The 24,506-nt window shown below is 42.2% G+C and overlaps 1 protein-coding gene across 5 annotated transcripts; it reads left to right on the top strand.

Moving 5' to 3' along the window:
• Positions 1-677: 677 nt before the first annotated feature.
• LOC135102663 (sorting nexin-14-like) lies at positions 678-24,506 on the top strand. Of its 5 annotated transcripts, none has more exons than XR_010269722.1 (19): positions 678-981; positions 1,845-1,913; positions 2,175-2,375; positions 3,021-3,152; positions 3,413-3,660; positions 4,295-4,499; positions 4,832-4,946; positions 5,526-5,681; positions 6,216-6,340; positions 6,929-6,987; positions 14,596-14,770; positions 15,312-15,492; positions 15,907-16,076; positions 16,424-16,677; positions 17,621-17,796; positions 18,931-19,095; positions 19,711-19,901; positions 20,501-20,644; positions 21,693-24,506. XR_010269722.1 is itself a non-coding variant. In XM_064008040.1 (19 exons), exons 4-19 carry the CDS (start codon positions 3,030-3,032, stop codon positions 20,591-20,593), a joined length of 2,358 nt encoding a protein of 785 aa, XP_063864110.1. In that variant the 5' UTR covers positions 679-981; positions 1,845-1,913; positions 2,175-2,375; positions 3,021-3,029; the 3' UTR covers positions 20,594-24,506. The 5 variants fall into 5 exon arrangements, 4 of the variants coding, with proteins under 4 accessions (XP_063864110.1, XP_063864109.1, XP_063864112.1 ...); XM_064008040.1 differs by lacking the exon at positions 14,596-14,770 and adding exons at positions 10,804-10,830; positions 11,906-11,975 and having other exon boundaries at positions 679-981; positions 20,501-24,506; XM_064008042.1 differs by lacking the exon at positions 14,596-14,770 and adding exons at positions 8,295-8,312; positions 11,906-11,975 and having other exon boundaries at positions 680-981; positions 20,501-24,506.

The raw sequence follows: 24,506 nt of genomic DNA, 5'->3' as shown, positions 1-24,506 counted from the left end.
GTCATGTGCTTCTCTCAAGGGACCTTATTCTGAGTCATTTCCACACCGCACTACCACTACTTTCAAACGGTTGTTGTTGAAGTTTTAAGGGTGTTTTTGCTATTCTAGTGACAGATTGACAAGATTTCTATATTATTAATAGGGGAAACTCTTGAGAACGCGGCTGATCATCTCTATGCCCTTTGAAAATAGTCGTGGTGAGACAGCACAGCGTTTTAGTACTGTGGTCATGTGATGTTCTCAAGGTCTCAGTAGTAGTTGCAAGATTAGCCAACGCTTAAGACTCATTCTGTGAACACTTGCCTGGGTGATGTTTATGATATGCGTGGCGTGTTGATGTGTGGTTCTTGGTATGCATGATAGCAAAACATTATATCCTCTATCTACATACCTTATGATCCGTCTTGTATCTGACTTAATTAACTAGCTACTGTGTTTACTGTATGTATTATATTCTCTCTAATTATTGAAAGTATTGGGTATTGAGATACTGGGTCTCTCTCTCTCTCTCTCTCTCTCTCTCTCTCTCTCTCTCTCTCTCTCTCTCTCTCTCAAAACCAGATTGGAAAATATAGGCAACAACGTGAATGCATTAGTGTTCATTAACCTTGACTTTTCTTACTAATGCCACAGGGCGAACTCGCTGGAGCCTCACCGCAGTTTACATAGGAAAGAGATATACTGAAAGGTTAGAAAGATAAGTAGGTGTCAGATTTCAGAAGGAGAAGAAAAAGAAGACGATCCAAGAAGCGATACAAAGCGGAACATGCCACAAGAAGAAGGAAAAGAAGAAGAAAAAGAGAGTTAATAGGGCGCAGGTGTCCAGGGGTCCCGGAGCCAAGACGGACCAAGGCGGTGTAAACAATGTCTGAGGATGGAGGCCGAGAATATCAAGTTATCGGGCCTTTTACGGGACAAATACGCCCTAATCCTCCTGGTGGTCGTGTTTATCTTTAGCACTATCGTCTCAGTCCTCGTCAGGTGAGCCAGGGCGGGTGTGGGCGCCCCGGGACACGTGAAATGAGGGAGTGTGCTGGTGTGGTACTGGGGAGGTGGGCTGAGTCCTGAGGGAGGCGGTGACGGAGGGCTGGAAATTGTTACGTGTGGTGGATGTTTGGGGTTGATTGGGTATGATGGGTGTGGCGTGTGTGTGTCAGTGTGGGTGTTGTGTGATTAATATAGGTTTGTTTCATGTAAGTCAGTTTGGGTGGTCAGATTTTGCTGATAGGAAGTGTAGCTGGTGCTCGCCGTGTGACCGGTGTGTTTGAGGTAGTTGGCTGTGATGGATATGAAGTGTGTCAGTGTGGATGTAGTGTGGGAAGTGTGGGTTGTGCTCATGTTAGGTTGAGTTGGTTAGAGTCAGGATGGATAATGTGCTGGGTGAGGGTAGGTTTTGTTGATGCTTGGCATGGGTCTGGACTGGTTTAATTTTAGTCAGATGTTGGTTTGCAGTTGTGCTTTAGTAGAGAGCCTGTGTGTCATTAGTGATTATCAGCAGTATTGACAGAAGTGTGACTAGTGACTGTAAGACAACTTGCATTAATTGTCATATAATCTTGAATCATGTTCTTTAATTTTATTACTGAAATTGGATCAGAAGACAAATCAGAACCTTTGACGCAGGAAAATTCAACCAAAAATCAGCAGTTGATTGAGTGGTAATGTGTCAGACTCACATCTGTGCTGGGAGTTTCTTTTTGCCTTTACATAACCAGCTTATTCTGCCTTAAGATAAACTCCTCAGTGTTTCTGTGATGCTTTGAAGCTGGGCATGAATGTGATTGGCTGCAGTGTGATTAAGTGGAATCACAACTTGGTGGTGTTTATTAAATTTTTCTTTGCAGTTTGCTGGTTGGGGCACTGCTCATCACATCTCTCTGCACAGGACTTCTGCTGCCATATGTAATATTTGGGTACGTTTGTAGTTGTCATACTTTGCACAAAATATTAGGAAGATGAGACAGTTTTCAGTGCATTGCTTCATTTATGCCCTGAGAACCCAAATGCCTTTATATAATTCTAATGGAACACTCCTTAAAACAGACAGATGTAGAATTGTTACTGAGAGAAATTTTATCATTACAGTATCATTAATTAATATTAAAATAGTGAATAGATTTGCATATATTATACAAGTGACATCAGGAGTTGTGAGAGATTGGCATGTTTTGCAGTGATGGCAAACAGATCCCCAACCTTCTGGCGCTGTTTACTGGGTCAGACAGCCACATCGTCCAGGGGGAGCTGCCTCGGTCCTGCTCAGTGTGTGGGGGGAGCGGTGTCAGCGGCAGCATCCCAGCACTGCCATCCCATTGTCCACCCATGCCCACGTCACCTGCACTGTGCCGCAGAGTGTGGATGAGGCCCTGGAGGAGGTGAGGCGGTGGCGTGGTGTTTGGGAGTTGACAAGTTGTGGTTCTGACTAAACACTGGTTAAGCTGCACAAGACTTTCTTCTTTCTCTCACCCCCTATTCTGTCCACCTCTCTAACGCAAGAGTTAACCAGTATTCTCAATCATTCATCCCTTTCTCTGGTAAACTCTGGAACTCCCTGCCTGTTTCTGTATTTCCACCTTCCTATGACTTGAATTCCTTCAAGAGGGAGGTTTCAAGACACTTATTCACCAATTTTTGACCACTGCTTTGACCCTTTTATGGGACTGGCATATCAGTGGGCATTTTTTTTTATTAGATTTTTGTTGCCCTTGGCCAGTATCCTTCCTACATAAAAAAAGAAAAAAAAAAAAGCAACAGGACACTTTTCCTTTTACACTCTCAATCCAAACACCATAACTTTTTAGTGCTGAAGAGTTAAAATAGATAGAATTTCTGTATTTTCTATAGTGAGAGATACTCTTAGAGGAATTGAACATGGTGTTTGTGTTCATATACCAGTTTGTTGTGTTCATGCACCTGTTTTTCATATTCACATACCTGTATTTCATCTTATTATGCCAGTTCATCATGTCCATATACCAGTTTATGGTGTTCATACACCAGTGTGTCATGTCTCCCGGCAGCTGCTGACGATGGTGCTGGACCACTACGTGTTTACCTGGTACCGGGAGATCTCCATCCATGACCAGCTGGTGGATGAGATCCGCTACATCATCAGATATGCCGTGGCAGCACTTGCCACTAAACTGTCCAAGGTCTGCACCATATTTTAAAACAAGACAGGAATATGTGATCCAATCAGTGGACAAGAGCATGACCTAGTGAATAGCACCATATTCACATGCCCTCAGGTGGCAAAGTGATGTAACTGGGGTATATGATGCCACATGTTAGATTAGCAAGTGTGTCCACAGAGAATGTAAATTTGAAGGCTGGAGTGCATGATACCACATGTTAAATAAGAAAGGTGTGTCTTTGAAGAAAGTAACAAGGATATGTCATACACACCCCACAGGTGGACCTCACGTTGGTGATCACAGACCGCTTGCTGCCGGCACTTATCAACCACCTGGATGCCTATGTGGAGGGCAGCCGGCGGGTGCGGGGCAACATGTCCCTGGAGGCGGCAGTGGTGCAGTATCTGAAGGCGGGTGGCGGCCTGCATCGGGCGGTGCGGTCCAGGGAGGATGAGACAGCATACCTGAGGGGTGTGCTGGGGACCATCATGCCCTTCCTGCTGCCGGAGAAGTACCAGTCCAGCAGGTGAGTGGTGGTGGTGGTGGTGGTGGCAGTGAGAGGGTGTTTGTGATGATTTGTGCTGTTGTGTTATAGTTGGTTATAGTGGTGCCTGTGTGTTTTATTTATGTAAGAGGGGCACTGGTCTGTGGCTACAAGTACTTAAGAAAAAGGATCCACTGAGGTGCCACTCCCTAAAGGAAAAGGGCCAGAAGGATAATCCAGAAGTAAAGCAACATGTTTTTCTATTCATGCTATACATTTTTCCATTTTACAAATAATCCACCTTTATCTCTCTGTTATCCTGTCTTTCCTTTCCACCTCTTTCCCTATCCGTGTATTTCTTAACCACTACAAATCTTTCCTTTCACCAGCCATTCCCATTCCTAGCCTGTCCTGCCAGTTATCCATTCACCCCCTGACCATCTCCTATTTCCTCTTTCCCCATTAGCAGTGTATTTCTAAACCATTACATGTCTTCATAGTCATCCCCATTCCTAGTGTGCCCTCCCAACTGTCCATTCAACCACTGGCCATCATCATCAAACACTTCTTTCCCTCTCATTGTATTTTTCATCCACTACAAATCTTTTCCTTTAGTCATCCCCATTCCTATTGTGTCCTCCCAGCTCTCCACTCACCCCTCACATCTCTGTGTCAGACTGGGTCGCACCTTCCTGGAGGAGCTGCTGGGGCGGGTGTTGCTCATCCAGGCCATGGACTTGCTGGCCAACCCGGACACGGTGAACCTGCTCTTCTTGCTCCTGCTGAGCCGCGACCCCTCCCCCTGGCCCCCTCACAGGCCTGAGCCAGAGGTGCTGCTGCTCAAGAATTTTGCCTCTGTCAACAGTCACCCACGCAACTCGGTGTGTGTCTTGTGTGTGTGTGTGTGTGTGTGTGTGTGTGTGTGTGTGTGTGTGTGTGTGTGTGTTTTCTTACATATTTAAGACATGTAATTTTGTTTTCCTTTGTTTAGATAGGTGTGAAGAAATTGTGCGTGTGTGTGTGTGTGTGTGTGTGTGTGTGTGTGTGTGATATGTTTTCTTATTCATACATTTAAGACATAATTTTCTGTTCCATTGTTTAGATAGTGTGAAGAAATTAGGAATATAACTTAGGTACCATTTTTGCAGTATGTATCATTCAGTCCAATTGCTTCTAACAGTGTTTTTATTCTGTCTTATTCCTCTCCTACCAGGTACTGAGGAGCAACCTTTCCTCTGTACTGAAAGATCAGAGTCTGCTTTACCTGTTCCACACCTTCCTGAAGGAGGAGGGAGCCATCAACGTCCTGCAGTTCTGTCTTGCTGTTGGTCAGTCACAGTTACCATCTTTTTATGCTTTCATCTGTGACCCAATATGTTCCTTACCTTGGGGCTTCATAGCATCTGGTGTCTCCTTGTACTGGCTGTTCACTCCATACATCCTTGAAGCTACATAATATCAAGTGTCTCTTCTTACTGGCCACAGAACCCATGAATTTCTTACTGGCACCTTGGGCCTCTGTAACATCTGGTGTCTCCTTGCACTGGCCACAGATTCCATGTATTGCCAACCAAAACTCATATCTGGTTTTATCAGACAATATATTCTAACAAATCATATGAAGTAGAGTATATCAGTGGCCTGTTTATAAGTTGAAATAGTTTGTTCTTAATTCCTTCATCACATGTTTTCATTATAATAGGATAATCTATTTAGGGAGACTCAAGAATCTTAACCATTATGGGAAACCTTCAGGCAGTAATTTGAGTTCTTTTTCTTTTCCTTAATCCTTCCTTGTGTATCTGAAACCTCAGTCAACTGTCTATTTAAGACATGACATCTTTTTATTTTCATCCTCCTGTGTGTATCTCTAACTTCAGTCCATTCTCTCCATGGTCATCTCACAGAGGACTTCAACCGACACATCCTTGACCCAGACCTCACCACTGAGCAACTGGAGCAGCTTCACCACGACGCCCTGGAGCTCTACCACACCTACATGGTTGCCTCAGCCCTTGACCACATCAAGTTCCCCACTCACATTGTTGCCCACATCAGAGAAAGTAAGAAACATACCCAACACTTTCTTGTCTTTTACTCCTCTTTGTTTTGGTCTACATATTTACTGATTACTGTCCTTTTTTTTATTTTTTTTTGTTCCTTGCTTTTCCTCCATTCACACTCCTGCCTTCTCTCTAGCTTCTTGTCTGTTCATTTTTTTTTAGATACTTACAGAGGGATCTTCTTTCATGGTCCTTACTTTCCTGTCACCAACATGTATAGTGAGGTAGGGAGAGAGATGCATTAATCTACTAGTTTATTCTGTTATTATCCTTCTGGTTATGGTAAAATATCAATTTGTGTGCCTTGTCTTTGCTACTTTCCCTGTTTTTTTTGGAAGACAGCCTTGGTACATGTATGTACATTTTTATATGTATGTGTATATGTGTCTTTGATGAACCAGAATACAAGGCTGCATCATAAAAGGCAGGCAGGTAAAAAAATACTGAAAGACTGACTGCTTCACCTATGTTTTGATCCATACTTACCTTGGTGCTTTGTGTGTGTGTGTGTGTGTGTGTGTGTGTGTGTTTCAGTTGTGCACGCTGAGGTGAAGGACATCGTCAAGCTGCGCACCACCAGGCCACTCTTCCAGGCATATGAGCACGCCTACAACCTGCTAGAGAGGGAGTACCTGCCACTCTTCATGCACAGCTACACGGTTAGCCTCCTCGACACTCCCCCTTGTTATCTTGGTCATTGCTGCCTTCCTCTGCTTACCTCCCCTACCTCCTTTCCCCTTCTAAACTGCTCCATCCTCATTTTCATTCTCCAATCCACCCTTCTTCCTACTTTTGCTTTCCTTCTTCCTCTTTTCCTTCCTGAAGCCTCCTTCCTTGTTTTCTTTGTTCAAGCCACCTTCCTTCACTTTCCTCCCCACCTGTTTTCCTTCCTAAACACTTCCCTTGTTTTCTTTGTCCAAATCACCTTTCTTCACTTTCTTCCCCCACCTCCTTTCCTTCCTAAATACTCTCCCTTGTTTTCTTTGTCCAAATCACCTTCCTCCACTTTCCTTCCCTACCTCCTTTCCTTCCTAAACCCAACTATTGAGAGAGAATGTTCACTTGTGCTTTATTTTTCATGCCACTGATGATGAGAGTAACAATATTTTCTCTTTTTCCCTAGAAATAAGGTAGTACAGCATATGTCTAATATTACAGGCAACTAATGAGAGAGAATATTCTTTCCTTCCTTCTTTCTTGGTATTGATGATGAGAGGGACACTATTCCCGTTCTGTCCCTCCCACAGTACTTTGCTCACCTGTGTGGGACAAGGAGCTCCCAGGCATACCAGAAGAACGCCACCAGGTGAGTATGTGTGTCCCCAGGTGCTCCTTAATAATCAGCACTATCTGTACCATCTCTGTTTTCTCTCTCTCTCTCTCTCTCTCTCTCTCTCTCTCTCTCTCTCTCTCTCTCTCTCTCTCTCTCTCTCTCTCTCTCTCTCTCTCTCTCTCTCTCTCTCTCTCTCTCTCTCTCTCTCTCTCTCTCTCTCTCTCTCTCTCTCTCTCTCTCTCTCTCTCTCTCTCTCTCTCTCTCTCTCTCTCTCTCTCCAGGTTCACTATTTTAATGTTCAGCAGTGTTCAGTTTTGCACCACTTAACTTGAATTCTCCCTCCTGACAGCTCACTTTTCAGTACTCTTGTCTGGTGTTGTAGTAAGTCATGGTTAAATTTCTCCCTCTTGACACCTCTCTTTCTTAACAGTTGTATCTGGTGTTGCTGTTAATGGTTGAACAGTCTCTTTCCATTTCACCTCCTGTGTTTTGGTGTAAGGGTGCATTCATGTGGCGTTAGTCCCCGTGATAGCAAACCAGCAGCAGTTGGGTAGCAGTAGTGAGTAGGAGCTGTGCCTCTGCTTCCTGGTGACTAATGTAGACTCACCAGCTCAGTGTGTTATTGGAGCAGCACACACAGGAGAGGATGTTATATATTCAAGTTTTGGCCTTCAAGTTGTTCTTTTGTGATGGTCTTTGTTGGCCCTGTCCAGAATTGTTTTATGAGGGCTCTGTGTGTGTGTGTGTGTGTGTGTGTGTGTGTGTGTGTGTGTGTGTGTGTGTGTGTGTGTGTGTTTGTGTGTGTGTGTGTGTGTGTGTTCCTGTGTCTGTGTGTGTTCCTGTGAGTGTTTGTTCCTTCCTTACCTCCTCACCTGGTGTTGTGACATCCTACACATCACACACACAGTGGTATGGTCACCATGAGGCCTCAAGACCCAAAGGTGGACTCTTGTCTTTGCAGGGAAGTGTTTGCTCTTTCTTGTCCTGTGCAGGGAAGAGGCAGTGAGTGGTAGTAGATGGAAAATGTAATTTGAAGGCTGCTTCTTATTGTACTCACTAGTTATGTACATGTCATGGCTTGAATACTATACTTTTAGCACCTCTGTGTATGAATGATTTCAGTTTCTGGCAGCTGAGTAATCAGTATACATAGTTTTATTCATTTAAAGTACCAAGTATTCTTTGACCAAAAGAATTGCCTTATTATTTTCCTGTAATGCCTGCCTTATACTTATTTTTTCTTCTTTTTCTGTGCACTTTGATAGCAGCAGAAACAAAATTATAGAACTGAACTGTTGCCGTTACAAAATTAATACTACAGTGTTCTCTCCAATTGGCAGCTCTCCAGGACTAACAAGGTACATTACCCTCTTGTGGAAAAGAGTGTTCTCACGCACCAACAATTCAGTGGCACCTCAATGTGTTGGGTGGCTTGGCTGAGGTGTCTCGGGGCAGTGAGGGCATGGTGGGGTGGCACTGTTATGTCAGCACTGGTGGAGGCACTTGGCACTGGTATAGGCATGGTAGCTGTGGTGTGGGCATGGTGGTGGAAGTGCTGGTGCTGGTGTGAGTGTGTGGCTTGGTGTGGGCATTTAGTCTTCTAGTGAGCACTTTTCTCTTTCTGTAGTGATACTGGAGTGAGGGAGGGCATGCATGGTGTGTGGTGGTGGTGGTGGTGGTGGTGTGCAGTTACAGTAATACATCAGGATATCAGAAATTTGCCTCATTAAAGTTATAATCTTTCTTATTGCATCTTGCAGACATCATTTCCATATATACTGCAAATTCTGGCATATAAGTCTCTCTCTCTCTCTCTCTCTCTCTCTCTCTCTCTCTCTCTCTCTCTCTCTCTCTCTCTCTCTCTCTCTCTCTCTCTCTCTCTCTCTCTCTCTCTCTCTCTCTCTCTCTCTCTCTCTCTCTCTCGTCTCTCTCTCTCTCTCTCTCTCTCTCTCTCTCTCTCTCTCTCTCTCTCTCTCTCTCTCTCTCTCTCTCTCTCTCTCTCTCTCTCTCTCTCTCTCTCTCTCTCTCTCTCTCTCTCTCTCTCTCTCTCTCTCTCTCTCTCATAGTTAAGGGTTTCGTCATAAGGCAGGTATGGAGTTTAACTCAGCAAAGACTCAGAGGGAAGCAAGGGAGGATAACCAAGACACTTCCACTCAGTACATCAGACATGAACCACAGCCCTCAGTTGGTTGCTTCCTCCTCCTTCCTCACCTCACTCCAGTACCTTCTGTGTTGCATACCATTCACGTCATGCTTTGGAAAGGTTGATGCCAAGGACATTAATACAAAACATGCATCTGAATTACAGCAGCCATAGAAGTGGACACTCCTTGTGGGCTTTAGTGATGAGGTATGTTGCCCAGTGATGAATTTTGCCGTCAAGCTTTGCAACATTATAAGTCTGGCCTCATCATGATTAACTAATATCAGCTGATCTCATTGCAGTCTTAGTGATTATGGATCTTTTGAAATTCAAATTCTGATTTGATAAGTTATTCTGTCCTCCTGAGTAACTGTCAACCATTGTTGGCAGTCTGATGATGGTTTTGAGAGACTGTCTGCCAGACAAAGAGAGTGTGATGTGGAGGTCTGATGCAGTATGCAATGTGTAAAAATGATGCATGGTGGTGTTCAAGATCAGACTTGGATGTTGGTCTGGCCTTATGAAGAACAAATATAAAAAATTACCAGATGAAATGTGTTACATTTACTGAAATGGAAGCCAGAGTGCCAGTCTGTAGACCGTGGAATGAGATCCTAAGCAAGGACATGGAGAGCAAGAGTCTTGACACTCAAGGTGCTGATTGGTAAGCTGGTATAAGGCAGCAAAAAATTTATCCATGTAGGTACAGATTGTGTCTCACAAATAATGATTATGATGCAAACAGAAATTAATAATGTGGGCATCTTAAGTGTTGTCAGTGCTTTGAGAAGCTCGAGTCATGACAAAGGTGATGCTCTTTAGAAGGAAGGTTATTTCATATGCCAAGTTAGCAGATAAACTTTTTTGCTAAACATTGATTTAAGTCTTAGTTTTAAGTGAATAGTAAAGGCAAACTTATATGCCAGAATTCATGTTTTCCTCAGCACTTTAGAGTCTCATGAACTGAATGGATGAGGCAGGAAATGTGTTTTGTCAGAACAGCTTGTGTGGTTTGCCACAATGTGTTGGTGTGCACAGTTCCCCACAGTGCTACAGTGCTACCTACAAGACTGCCCCTCCCTCCTCTCCCCCCTCCCTCCTTCTGGCTAGAGTAGTAGAGTGTAGCAGCAGCAGCAGCAGCAACAACAACAACAACAACAACTGCATTGCTCCTCACACCAGTAGTTTTCACTTTCAGGTCACATTTGAAGTGCTGTGCCATCTGTCAACTCTGGCCTTACTTCCATTTGTCCCCATTCACCAACATAATTTGGGGTGTTTTGGTGCAACAGTTTTTTGTTAGATTGGTTGATTATTTGTTGGCTTGCTACTTTGTTTGCTTATTTGGTTGTTTTTTTGGACATGGTTGTGTTGAGTGACTGAGTGAAAAGCTTGCTAGTTAGCTAATGAGATTGCAAAAATATCTTATGATTTGCAGGAGTATTTTGGGCAAATTACATTTTTCCTTAGTGGTTTGTGTTGGTGGTGACACTTGACGGATGCAGCGATGCCAGGGTGTGCAGGCAGCATTGTGGTGGTGATGTTCTCTTCTTTCACACTTCACATTTTTTACTAGGATTGAATGCCCATAAAATTTTCTTCTGTAACATGTTAAAAGATTCTCTTATTGCTTAGCTTGTTACAAACCCAAGTCTTGCATGAATGACGTGGTTTGTGGGTTACATTTCATTCTTTCTGATTTACAGTACAGAGTGCCAGTCTTTCTTACAAATGTAAGTGTCTCTCTACTGTAATGAAAGTTGATTCCACTTGTTGCTATTTGAATACTCTGCTTTTTCTTATATTGAGAGCACACTGTATGCTGTAGCTATTAGACATGTATTTTGTTTTCTCTTATCAGATATAATTGGTGTTCATTTTGAGGTTAGATGTTATAGGAATATATATGTGAGTGAGAACAGTTTACCTTTAATTCAGCATTACATGTATATAATATGCACAGCGAGGAAACCCAAGTCTCAGTGTGAGGATGGAATCTGAGTGTGTATTGCCAGGTGTAGGTAACAACAGCACAGCACAACAGACTGAAAGCAACCAAAACAAAGCACATGTTGTCAGGTATCCTCCAGGAACCTGTGTGGAGTGTGGATGTGTGCTTGGAAGATGTGATCCCTGGCAGTGTTTGGTGGCAGGAAAAAAGGTGGATGTTACAGAGTGCACAAATGGAATATGTTTTGTGTGCAGGAAGAGTGTGACGCTTTGCTGTGTTTTGGTGTATTGTGATGAGAGGTGGGGAGTCAAGAAAAGGTTAGATATTATAGAGTACACAAGTTATATATAGTAATATGGCTAAGGGGGGGAGGACCAGTCAGGCATTTATTAGAAGCAGAATATAGTTTGGGGCTCTTAGAACCAGTATGTGTTATGGTAGGAGAGAGTGTGAACTGTTTTCATGATGGTTTATAATGTAAGTGCACATGGGTGAACCTGTAGACCAGAAATATTTATGGATGGGTCTTGGAAAATATCAGAGTTATGTTTATCAGATCAGTAGTTGAGGTAACCAAGCTAGTAATGAAAATTTGTGTAGTTACTCAGGCATACCAATCTTGTAGCCTTGCATACACCATAACAAAGTGACAGGGACACTTAGCAACACAGTATTGTAATGATGATGACAGACCTTCCAACTTGCATCCTGAACCAGAATAACACCACGTAATGAATGAAAAAATGAATAACTAATCTTTGTAGAATTAGAGTACATATATTTGTTGTTGCTAGGGATGAAGAAAGAAATATGGTGCGTGTTTCTCCCTTTCACCAAAATGTACTTCATTCCAACAGACACCGCAGAACAGATTCCAGCTCCTCTGCCACATTTTCACCTTTCAAGAGTCGCATTAACAAAACACAGGTGCCTGGCCAGTGTCCGAGGGAGGAATCTCTTGGCTGTTCTTTGAGGGAGGCTGGTCACTGCAACTCATGTAGAAAAGGGACGGCACTCTTGTGGAGGGAATGCCGGCACTCTCTTTAACCTAAATGGTGCCATATGACCTCAGTTGACCTCAGTTTTGTGTTCAATTAATATCTAATGAAATGTAAAGTTTAGTCTTGCTGTTTGGTCAAGGAAAGGATCTGTAATAGCAGGATTTGGTTGTTAAATGTCATAGTTTTGTACATCTTTGAATAGAATTATTATCAGTTCAGTTGTTGTCAAGTTGTATTGGTTTTTAGGGGAGAGTGTCGAGCATTGTTTCCCGAGAGTGTGTCTGTCCTCTCAGCTTTGTTTGGGGTTTGTGGTGCTGATTTGTCTCCTGTCAGTCTCCTTTCATCTCTTCACACACACACACACACACACACACACACACACACACACACACACACACACACACACACACACACACACACACACACACACACACACACATCTTTGCATGAATCTGCTTTATTGTAGTGTATGGTATATCTTTAGACCTCTCATACATCTGTGTAGTCTCAGCAAGTCAACACCTACACCTTATTCTCACTTGAACTGCATACCGTATTGCACTTAATTCTTAGAAGTACCGTTGTCGTAAAATGCTAAGTAGAGATAGTAAGTAAAAGTAAAAACATTCTTAGCACAACTCAAGATTTCTGTTCTGTTTTATGCTCTTCTAACTTTTTATTTGGGTTGTAGAAGGAAAAAAGAAAGTTTAATATTTTCAAGCAGTGATTAATCCCAGGTATTGCATTTTTTTCAAGCTTTTATCACCATTTTGATTATGATTTGCTCCTCTAGATGGCCAGTATTACCAAATCACAAACCCTCATCTGATTACACTGAATACACGTCGATGAATAACCAAATTAAAACTCGCTTTATAAATAACCTTACTTTTGCTGATGAATAACCAAATACTATTTAACTTATACTAAACTATTAAAGCACTGTAGTGCACTGCCTGGCGAGACTTGTGGTCTGTAGCAGGTGCCTTCCAGAGTAACACAGTAATGCTGGGATGATCCTCTGTACCCTCATAGCCACTCCTGTCATATAAGCCTTTTTGTCTCCTTCAGCCTTGAATACCAGTAAACTCTATTCAAAATCTGCATGAATTTGGAGGTTGAGCTGTTCTTTTGGTCTTGTGCTTTCTTTATTTTTTATTATATTTTACTTTGATGTCTCTGTGTATGTTTGTGGGTGGATGTGAGGGAGTGAGTGAGTGAGTGGGTCGGGTGTATGCTGTGGGTGAGGCAAGCCAAGCAGCAGATCATTGGTGAGTGAGGGTCAGTACTGCCAGCACCAGAGGGTAGCAAGTGCTGGTGTCTGCCCTGTGTTCCCGTGTCATGCGGTATTGCACTCCTCTACTCTCCATCCTTGTTTTGTTATTTTGTTGTTGTTAAGCACACTTCAAACCCAGTAATATGTAGCTTCAGTTAAGTTTCTTGTTCTTTTATTTGTATTTTGTTGTTTAAATTTTTGCCCCTTTTCTTACATCCACATCAAGCCCAGAAATGTGTAGCATCACTTGAATTCTTGCTGTCTCTCTCTCTCTCTCTCTTCAGTCTTCAGGTTTAGATAACTTGCTTTTTATTATATAAAATTGCTGGTTGAGTTTAAAAAAAAAGAAGTGTCCAAGGAAGTAACTGAAAACAAGGCCTTGATTTAGCTGAAGTGTGTTTAGTAATGGAGAATCTTGTTTTAGTCCAGCACACACTGTCTGGTGCAGATGAATCTCATCTTAAAAGCATTCATTTAAAAAGAAATGAAGTTAAAAATTAAATATTTCTATAGAATGATATATAAATACAAAAATTGCATGTACAATTCAAGATATCCAAAAAAATATTATATTCAGAAAAAATATTAAAAATTCATTAATGTGAAATTCTTTTTTTCAATTTGGCATTTTATTTTTATTTGTGAATTTTTTGGAACATAACTTATTTGTAAATCCTGATTTATCTGTACATAATGTTTTACCTTTCGTATTTAGTTGGAGTTGTTATATTTTATTTATTGAGTCGCCAAGAGGTTTGTTTATCTCATTCCAGCCACGGTAGTTCTCCTCCTCTGTGCTGTAGTGGTCAGTAGCACACTGCTTTACCATTATTTCCATTTCTCTTCAGTCTTACATTGGTGTGCTTAAGTTTTGTAGCATATTGTTTCCTTCCATAGATATGACCTAGTGTTTTATTTCTCTGTAGGGGCAGAGCCTTGTTGTCTTTCAGAACCGAGATCAATATTGCTAATATTACCATAAGTTTCTAGTTCTCACTTCCTGATAATTGAATTCCAAGCTGCTGATCTCTAAGCTTTGCTCCTTACATGAATTAATCATGTGAACCCTCCTCACTGTATCATTCCTTGAACCATTTCCATTTGCACCAAAATCCATGCTGTGAAACATATCATACCCAACACATGCTTTCAGTCAGCCTTTAAATTAAACACTCAAAAAAACCACCAAGGCTCTGCTGCAGTAAGTTCCATTTGTGCGTGTGTTGCGTGAAGTAGTAAACCTCTCCCTCCCTTCCTTGCACCACCCCAGGGAGACAGACCCCCTGCACAAGAAGACTGTAAGTAAGGTAGTGGTGAGGAAGGTGGGTAGTGGCCTCAGGCAAATTGGCAAACAGATGGTGCTCAAGCCGTCAGTGGTCACCGGGGGGGAGGACGACCACTCCCTCTACGACATTGACGAGGCCGATGACATCTCCTTACTCATGGTTAGTGGTGAACCGCAGCCCTGTCACTGTCCCTCCCTGGCAGGTGGTGTGTGTGTGTGTGTGTGTGTGTGTGTGTGTGTGTGTGTGTGTGTGTGTGTGTGCATACGTTGGCCAGTCAGAGTTGGTTTTGGTGCTCGTGAAAGTGGCCTTGTCTCGTCTTGCTCCTTCCATGTCTGCTTCATTTTTTTTTTTTTTTTTTTTTTTTTTTATAGCTTCTCTCTATATAATTGCCTTGACTAATGCTACGTGTGATAATTTTTTTTTTTTTCGCTTATGGTTGTTTATTCAGATTCTACCTTTATATTAGACTTGCCTTCATTAGATGTTAATACAACTCAAACTAGAGTAAAAAAGTTCCCTTGCACCAGAATAAACACTTAGAATATACCATTGACTGCCAGATAGATAGAGTAAGACATCACAGCAAGTCACCTTTCATGGCTAGCTAGAGAGTAGAGGACCTGATGACCCAGAACAGCCACGGCAGGCCAAACCCTCACATGTCTTCCCTGTGGTGGTGGTGATGATGGTGGTGGTGCAGAGTGACGACGGCAGTGGGGCGATGGGGCAGGGGGTGAGTGGGCTGGAGGGGCTCACATCCAGCTTCCGAGACCTGAGCGCTTGGCGGGTGTGCATACCAAGGGTGGAGCAGCGCGTTGACGCTGCCAACAAGCCGTACTATGCCTTCATCGTTGACGTCACGAGGATTGACGTGTCCGGAGGTCAGTACATCAGTGAATCTTGCACCACGTTTTAAGAACATAAGAAAAAAGAGAAGCTGCAAGAAGCCACCTTCACTTACTTGTGTCATTGGTGCTTATCTAACTGCTGGGAGGCTCAGTCATGATTCCATTGTGCAGTGTAGTAGGCTCAGGATATATTGTTTTTGTTTCATATTTACAGTTTTTATTGTAGCCAGATTAAAGACGTCATGGATCTGTTTTGTGTTATAGTGTACTGTAGCCTCAAGACCTACTTTAAGCTTCATATTGACAGTTCATATAGTGACTAGGTTAAATGTGTGTTGTGCCCCTGTTAGGCTGTAGTGCACTGTAGCCTCAGGAATTTTAAGGTTCACATTCTTAGCACCTTTAGTGACCCAGCTAAGTGTGTACTGTACCTGTGTTATGTTGCAGTGGAGCACCCTGATGAGCTTCACTGGGAGGTGGAGCGGCGGTACAACGAATTCTACATCCTGGAGAACAAGCTGACAGAGTTCCATGGGGAGTTCCAGGACAACCAGCTGCCTCCCAAGCGTGCACTATTCACCTCCAAGGACATTGGGTTCATGCAGACCCGGCGACTGGTGAGTGTACAGGGTGGTGAGGGAATGGTGGTGGTAACTGTACAGGGTGGTGAGGTAATGGTGGTGGTGACTGTACAGCTTGGCCTGGGAACAGTGTTGGTGACTAACTAAACTAAGCAAACTCATTAATTGTTATATTTTGAGAGTAAGAAAACTGACATGAGGAGGTGAATATGAGATTAGTGGTAATGACAGGAATGGTTGTGGTGGCAACAACAACAATGCCTAAAACACACCCTCACACATCTTTTCTCTTCTGATACTTGAGAGGAGCAGTTGAAAGTGAGACTGGCAGTAATGGTGATGGTGGTAAACCTAAAATACACCCCAAACACCTTTTCCTTCAGATATTTGAGGAGTTCCTTCAGAAGCTGCTGCAGAAGCCGGCACTGAAGGGATCCCAACTGCTGTTCCTGTTCCTCAAGACGAAGGATGAGTTCACCAACACCTACCTGCCGGATGTCTCCCTGGGCCGCCTCATACGGGACGTGCCTCGCAAGCTGATGAAGGAGCGTGGCCAGTACCTCGACGCCTTCATCAACGTGTTCCTCTCCTCCACCGTCACCACCACCACACCCACGCTGGTCAAGTCTAAGTCAAAGTGAGAACACATAGATTAACTCTTCCACTGTGATATGCAACAGTGTACCATATCACTCTCCCTTGTCAAGTCTATGTCAAAGTGAGAACAAAAACATATTCCACTCTTCCACTGTGATAAGCAACAGTGTACCATATCACTCTCCCTTGTCAAGCCTTTGTCAAAGTGAGAACAAAGACATTCCACCCCTCCCACTCTTGTCAGGTCTGAATTAAACTGAGAGCTAACACATGGATTAGATGATGGTTACAACTTGTCCTTTTTTATCAGGTAGCGGTATATAAACAGACTAATGTAGTAATGAGCTGAGCTGGCCAGGCAGAGTTAGAAATAGCAACTTCCATATAAGTTTTACCTCATTTTCTTAGGTGTGTAGATTTGTTATTCACCAGTATAAGAACAGAGAGCTTACACACACACACACACACACACACACACACACACACACACACACACACACACACACACACACACACACACACACACACACACACACACACACAGTAAGTAAGTAAACAAGCAAGCGAGCAAGCAAGCAAAGTGTTTTACAGCACTTTATACTTTCATATCTTAATTTCAAGTAACCATAAACAAAAAATATAATGAAGTAGATCTTCAAATTAGAGATAAGAATATAAAAGCAATTACTGTACATATTTCAACTCTCATATGTATTTCTCACTCAGTAAACAGCAACTTGAAGACTAAAAGGCAACATCACAAGCAATCCAAGTAGAAACATAGAGGTCAGTTCCCTCACACTTCCCTCGCAGACCACTCTCCTCCTAACACCATTTCCTCCTCCATTTTTCTCACCAGTCCCTCACAGACCACTCACCTAACACCATTTCCTCTTACAGTTTCCTCACACATCCCTCACAGACCAGCCACTTCTTCCCTTATCTTGCTGTTCTTATGTTCTTCTGTGGACCTTTTCATGCAGGGTAGAGTGGGATGAGCCATTCATGAGCAAGGAGCAGGAGGAGAAGCCCAACCAGCTGCTCACCACACTGTTTGGGGACAACGCACAGAGCCTGGACATCCCCTCCCAGGAGGCTGCCCCACCGCCCCCTGCCATGATGAATGTGGTGGGGGTCTTTGACACAGTCCTCTACTTGGGTAATATTCAGAGCCTTACTAGTATATCTGTGTTGTTTGGTATGTTGTTGTTGGGTATTCATGTGAGGCAGACTCATCATCAGTATGGTTTATATATTGTTGTGTTGTGTTGTTTACTTGTGTGAAACTCATATTAGCATGTCTTTGTTCGTTATTGTGTTTGTTCTTTACTTGAGTGAGCTTCATCATTAACTCATTAACCCTTACGTTGCAACGTGCAACAACCCGCAACATTAAAAGCGCTGTACATAACATTTTAAGGCACCTACAAGAAAAATATGAGTAAAAGAGTAGATTTTCCTATTTGTAGCTAATATAATGTTCAAAGGAGGCCATGGAACAAAAGGAAGTGTTTCAGAGTTGTTTGTCGTTCAAGAACAGTGTATTGAATAGCAGTGAAAGAGTTAAAGATAGAAATGTCTGTCCTTGGCAACTCCAATAACAATATTAGCATGTCTGTTTATTTATGTTGTCTTGTTCTGTGCTTGGGTGAAACTTATTGCCTTACAAGCTCATCTTTATTTGCTTGTTATTCTGTTTCATTGTTTTTACGTGGGTGAGTCTCATCATTCATTGATTAAAGATATGAATACCTGTTTTGGTAACTCTAGTAATATATAAGCTCATCTATTTTTGTTTATTATATTGTTTGTTTTTTAATTGAGCCTCATCATTAACACATTATAGGCACATTTTGGTTTATTTGTTGTTCTTTCATTTGTTCTTTACGTGAGTGAGCCTCATCGTCACGACAGTGTAAACACGTCTGTTCATCTGTTACACTGTAATGGTTTCTTTTCTTGAGTGAGCCTCATCTTCAATATACCCACATTTTTGTTTATTTGCTGCTCTCTTATCTCTGTTCAGTAATTTAATCTATTTACCATTCTTTCATTCTTGTTAATTTGTTTTCACCTGAATGAAGACCAGCAAGAAATTAATTAAAGACAGAAATAGTGCTTTTTTTGGCAATTCCATTAGAATTACATGTATGCTGCCAAAGAATTTTTTTAGTCACCTGATCTGTGTTTGTGTTATGCCTTGTCTGTGGGATTGCTGGTCTGGTATATATATATATAGATAGGTAGACCTGATCAGGTTAAATCTGTTTTCTTAAGTCTTCCTTATCCTCAGTGGTGCGAGTGTACGGCCTCTCTAGGAATGGGCTGCGGTGGCTGATGTGTGTGCGGGTGATGGCCAAGAGCACCCTGGATGCTGCCGTCAGCTGGTTCCTGCGCCGCAAGTTGGCTCAGGCCCTCGCACCGCCACGCATCGTCACACTCATCCACCTGATCCGAGGCAAGTGTGTGGGCTTGAATACCGACAGAGAGTGTGAATATTGGCAAAACATCCTTAGTTAAGGATTCCAGACTTCACAATCATCCCTTTTTCTGGTAAAGCTTGGAGCTGATTCTGTGTTTCCTTCTTGAGACTTCCTATGACAAGAAAGTTTCAGGATATTTATCTGCCAGTTTTGGATGATTTTTTTTTTTTTTTTTTTTTTTTTTTTTTACCTTTATTTTAGGGACTGGCACCTCAGTGGGCCTTTCTTTCTTTCTTTCTTTCTTCCTTTCTTTCTTTCTTTCTTTTTTTTTATTATTTTGTTGTCTTAGACCAATATCTTTTACATAAAAAAAAATTTTGTTTATCTCTCCAGGAATGTTAGCCAGAATGTGGATCCCTGGGGGAAGGCAGAAGCAACTAAATGAATGAACAACTTAAATTTAAACTCATCCTTTCACCAGATGTTAGCCAGTTTGTGGATCACTGAGGGAAGCTTGAGGAAACTAAATATATAAACCCTTTGAACTCATCTCCTCCCAAGAAATGTTAACCAGAATGCAAATTACTGAGGGAAACTTAAGGAAACCAAGCAAACAGATCCTTTAAACTCACCTCCTCCTGTGCCCTCAGATGCCCTGTTCATCGACCCCCCTGAGGAGCGTGGTGAGAGAGAACACAGGAGTCGGGAGAGGGAGCTGCGACGGGAGGTGGTGGGGCTGCTGTCGCCTTGGCTGCAGCGGACACTCTTTACTCAGGACTTGTACAACGAGGGCGCCAACACGCTGGTCACCCTCTTCCAACACCCAGTCCTAAACAAGCAGGTGAGGCGGGCAGAAGCAGGTGTTGTGGTGGTGGTGTGAGGGATTCTTTGGGTCTTTTCCTTCATCCTGTCCTTCTTTTGGTGCGGTGAGTGGAGCAGGTGGTGATGGCAGTGATGGTGGTAATCAGTCTGTGTTGATATATGGACTGATAAACTGCTTTGTATTGAGAGACGTACAGTGAGTAAGAAGAGCTTGGAATGGGATAAGGTGGTGGAGGTGGTGGATAGGCTTTTTAGTTGTATGTTTGTTTGTTTATTTATTTATTTATTTATTTATTTATTTATTTATTTATTGTTTTATTCTATTTATCTATTTTATTTACTTATTATTTTATTTATTTATGCATTTATTTATACTTTTTTTATCTATTTATTAGTATTTATTATTATTATTATTTTTCTTTTCTTTTCTTTTCTTTTTGTGTAATGAGACCTCACTACTTCAAACTAGTGTGGATAAACAAACATGCTTGAAAGACACAGGAAGCCAGACATCAAGAATAAACCCTCCTTTCTGGCACCATAGACACCAATACTCTCTCTAAGACTGAGGGAGGATGCTGAGATTGAAACAGTAACACAGTACACCTCACATTGCAGCTGTCCTACGTGCTGCTGGACGGCGTGCTGGACGAACTGTTCCCCGAACTGGCTGTCACTCCCGAGCTGTCCCCGTTCCTCTCCAACAGCTGAGTGGACCCCTGAGCTCAGCACACACACAACCGCACAGTCTTCTTAACCCTGGTAACACTGCGTCATTATTCCAAGACTCCCCTCTCCTCCTTTTCCTCCTCCTCCTTTCCCTCCACTGCCCATGTGACTGATTGTCCTCATGTATTCCTGGTGAATGTACAACCCCTGTGTAGTGTTGGGCTCTCCTTGCCTAGCATCAGCTGTTTCACATTCCTCACTATTTTTGCACTTTTTCACACTCCAGTCCATAGTAAATGTAAGGTTTTGGGTGAAGTGAAGTGATGACCAGGACACTAAAGCTATTACCACCACGAGAAATTGGATTCATTAATATTAAGCACCTTTAACTACCAAAATTTAACTAGAAAGTCCCTAATAGCAGATAATCATAATTCTAAATCACAAAGGTGCCCTAAAAGATTGTTGTGTAGCAGTTCTTGTAAAGTGACATAAGTGGGCACTGCAGCAGGAACAAGTAGAGGGTTGTGGTTGTAATGATTGGCAGAGGTTCCGGTACCAATAACATGGCTTGTCTCATCAAAAGTGGTGATGGTGCTAATGGGGTTAACTGTTGCATTTTATGTAATATATATATATATATATATATATATATATATATATATATATATATATATATATATATATATATATATATATATATATATATATATATATATATATATATATTCTTTTTTTCTTTATCATGAAAGGAGAGATTTTAGATTATATAAATTTTCTCCTCTATACAATCTTGATGGAATGGAGGACTTTCACAAACATACAACAAAAGACGCATGTAAAACCAAACCAAACCTTCAGAGGAACACCCAAGGAGTAGGAATGAAGCCACTCAGGATGATGGATTGATTGACTGATTGACACCACAACACAGCCATATAGGTTTGCCCCTGAAGAAGGGAGTCATGGTGTGATGGCAGTTAGGCATTCAGACACCTGATTGGGAACTTGAGGCTGGAGGCTGGAGTCCTTGAGGGTTTGGTGGTGATGTGGTGGTGGTGTGGTGGCCAGTGCTCCTTATGTGGTGTTGGGTGTGAGTTGAAGACAGGTGTTTAATTTGGTTGCTCAATTTGATTTTCAGAATGTGATGGTAGATGATAATCAGTCTTTGAGTAAGTGAACACCCAGCAGCCGTGTCTCTGTGGCCATCAATGTCTTGTGTCCTGCACTTGTGACCCTCCTTAGTTAGGCTGATTTTACTTGATATATACGCACACAAACACACACACACACACACACACACACACACACACGCACACACACACATATGGACATACAGTAAAATCCCTCTTATCCGGCATCAACGGGACCGCCGACATGCTAGATACTTGAATATTGCCGGATACTTGAATAGAAGTGAAATTATGTCCACAATCACCACCCTACACTCACGCATCTTACCATAACAAAGATCAGCTGATCTGATCAGCTGCTTAAGTGTAAGCACAACACGCTTCCTCTTTTCTACAACTTTAGGCATGATGAAGGTGTCAGGCGATAAACAGTGCACACGCGGGACTGAGTCACTGAGTAAACACAATGCAGTGGGCCGCGGGTGGCGCAAAGCAGTGCGCTCTGGTGGCGAGGGGACAAAGTATGCCTTGCGCGGGAATTTTAATCAATTTTATGAGTACACATTGATTTTTTATTGATTTTAAGGCTTGGGGAAAAATGTGCCTGATACTCGAATGCCGGATGAGAGGGATTTTACTGTACTTGCATACAAAAGACATGAAGGGGAAGAGCTTATGAGCCATCTCAATGAAGTCAAAGTCTATGCAAACCTCACGAGAAGAGAAGAGCCCGGCACCGCCCCGCATTCTTGCCAGGACTCACCACAGTGGACTGATTCCTGCCGTTCATCAGGGATCAGGACACAAGATCCACTCACAGGGGACTGGTGTGCATTGGGATGTTGTCATGCACCACTTTACTAATCAAATGTTCCAGTTCTTCTGAGAATGTGTGTGGAGAATTTCTATCATATTTAGCACTAGTGAACAGGGTAAACATTACTTGTATAAAGGCCGGTGACAACTGTGTCCCGGCTGTAAGTGTGCCATCAGTTTAGTCCAGGAGTCGTGTCATTGGGGTCCATGGAAGGTTGTTTTGCCTTCCTGTGTGTATCTTGAGCCTTCTCCCACCACTATCAAACAGCATTTTTTTTTTTTTTTTTTTTTTTTTTTTTCTAGCAAATCTGTATCTTGTTTAGACAAGGTGAAAGTTGCTTTATGTTCCTCTTATCTTCCTTTATGGTGGAGCTTGTCATGCTGATTTGAATTTTCCAGCAGGTTAGGTGTTGTCTTTGTTGGAGGTTCTTTCATGTTCCTAAAGAGATTAATAATGATTCAGTGAAATTTATCGAATCTCGATTTGTAGACTAAATGCATTTTATGTTATAGTTTTGTGTCAATTGAAGCTCAAATAAGATTGGAGCATTACTCAGGTAACTACCACTTCATATGTGAATTCCTATTGATGTATTAGTTTGTTTAGTTGCAGTTAGTCTGTCGGTAGAAACTAGACCTCTTCTTCATGCATAGATTATGAATTGTTGAGAGCAAACTGTTGTAGTGTTTGTAAATTGCCACCCTGTTAGGCACTGTTCCCCTAATGCTAGTCATTCTGGTGAGACTCATCCTTGCTGCACCCGTGGCTCCTCCTCCTCCTCATCCTCCCATGGATCCACCATCAGGCTGAATGAACAACGCTGATTATGTTTACACTTGTGTTTGTCATACTTGTGTACCAAAGAGTTTATATTATTCCAGATTGTTTTGTCTGTGATATCTGAGAACTGTCAGTTGCAGACTTCCCAGAGACACTCAGTATTTTTTTGTGATTTTGTCTTTCTATGATTCTAACACCTGTTTAAGTTGTTACTGGCAGCTGTTATAGTAATCCTACTCCAAGTCACTCTAGAAGTAATCGTAAGTCTCTCGGCTGGACACCTACACCAGCTTCTGTTTTCACTGTGTTAACACTTCCATGCATGGTAGACGCAACATCAGGGCCAACTAGTATTGTGTCATTCGTGCATATCATACCTAAGGACATGGGCAGTCTGTGAGCACAAGGGTGATGCTGCCACTGTGCTGCTGTGCTGGCCTGTGGCACCTTGGAGACGCACGCCTGCTCCTCACAGCTAGTGCCAGTGCAATACTGATGCTTGAGAAGGCAGTGCATTTTCAATGTCTCTTCAAAAAAGATGCAATGAAATCTCAGAATGGTTACTACTGTTTTGAAGCAGTGTAGTGATGTGTGCTCACACATATAAACAGCAGTGATGCTGAGATTGAGGCACAAAGCATTTCATGAATTTGCTTATAAGATGAACCCAAGTTATGTGCATTAAAACTGCAGATGCTTTTGAAGAATTCTGCTTGATTTCAAGTAGTCTTCCTCTCCAATGGAAACAGAAATGTGTACATATATTGTATAAATAAAATGTCCCAACTGAACACGGAGGAGCAAGAATCCCAACTCCCAGTGAGAGAGCTGGGATGAGTGTGCAGACAAGACCTGAAGTGCACATCTTGGAGTCAGCAACTCATTGATTTGAATGCTTGTGTGAAAGAAATTATTCTAGTCACTTAGGCAAATTGTATTATAATTTTAGCACTGAGACAAACACTCCCAGCCGTGCCATGTCTTGGGGCCATGTGGAGTGTGTGATTCAGTCCATGGGAAGCAAATTATATTTATATTTGATTTGATATTTCTTAAAGGAAGTTAGATAGAATAACTATACATATTGGAAGATGGTTTATATAAGTGTTGCATAATTTTCTAAACCTATTTTTGAGGAATTATTGAAATATGTATGAGGGGACCCTGTGAGCAGCCTCCTCCTGTCATTCCAGATTATATTAAAATTATGTACATCATTTATTAA

The sequence above is a fragment of the Scylla paramamosain genome, chromosome 8, assembly GCF_035594125.1.
Source record: "Scylla paramamosain isolate STU-SP2022 chromosome 8, ASM3559412v1, whole genome shotgun sequence".
NCBI classification, from domain to species: domain Eukaryota; kingdom Metazoa; phylum Arthropoda; class Malacostraca; order Decapoda; family Portunidae; genus Scylla; species Scylla paramamosain.
The sequence above is the reverse complement of the archived record's forward strand: the minus strand, read 5'-3'. Positions and strand labels throughout refer to the sequence as shown.

Coding starts and splice junctions, on each gene's coding strand:
- LOC135102663 (XM_064008039.1), top strand. CDS start 3,030: ATGGTGCTGGACCACTACGTGTTTACCTGGTACCGGGAGATCTCCATC. Junction 14,771..15,311: donor ATGACATCTCCTTACTCATG/GTTAGTGGTGAA, acceptor GTGGTGGTGCAG/AGTGACGACGGCAGTGGGGC. Junction 17,797..18,930: donor TGACACAGTCCTCTACTTGG/GTAATATTCAGA, acceptor CCTTATCCTCAG/TGGTGCGAGTGTACGGCCTC.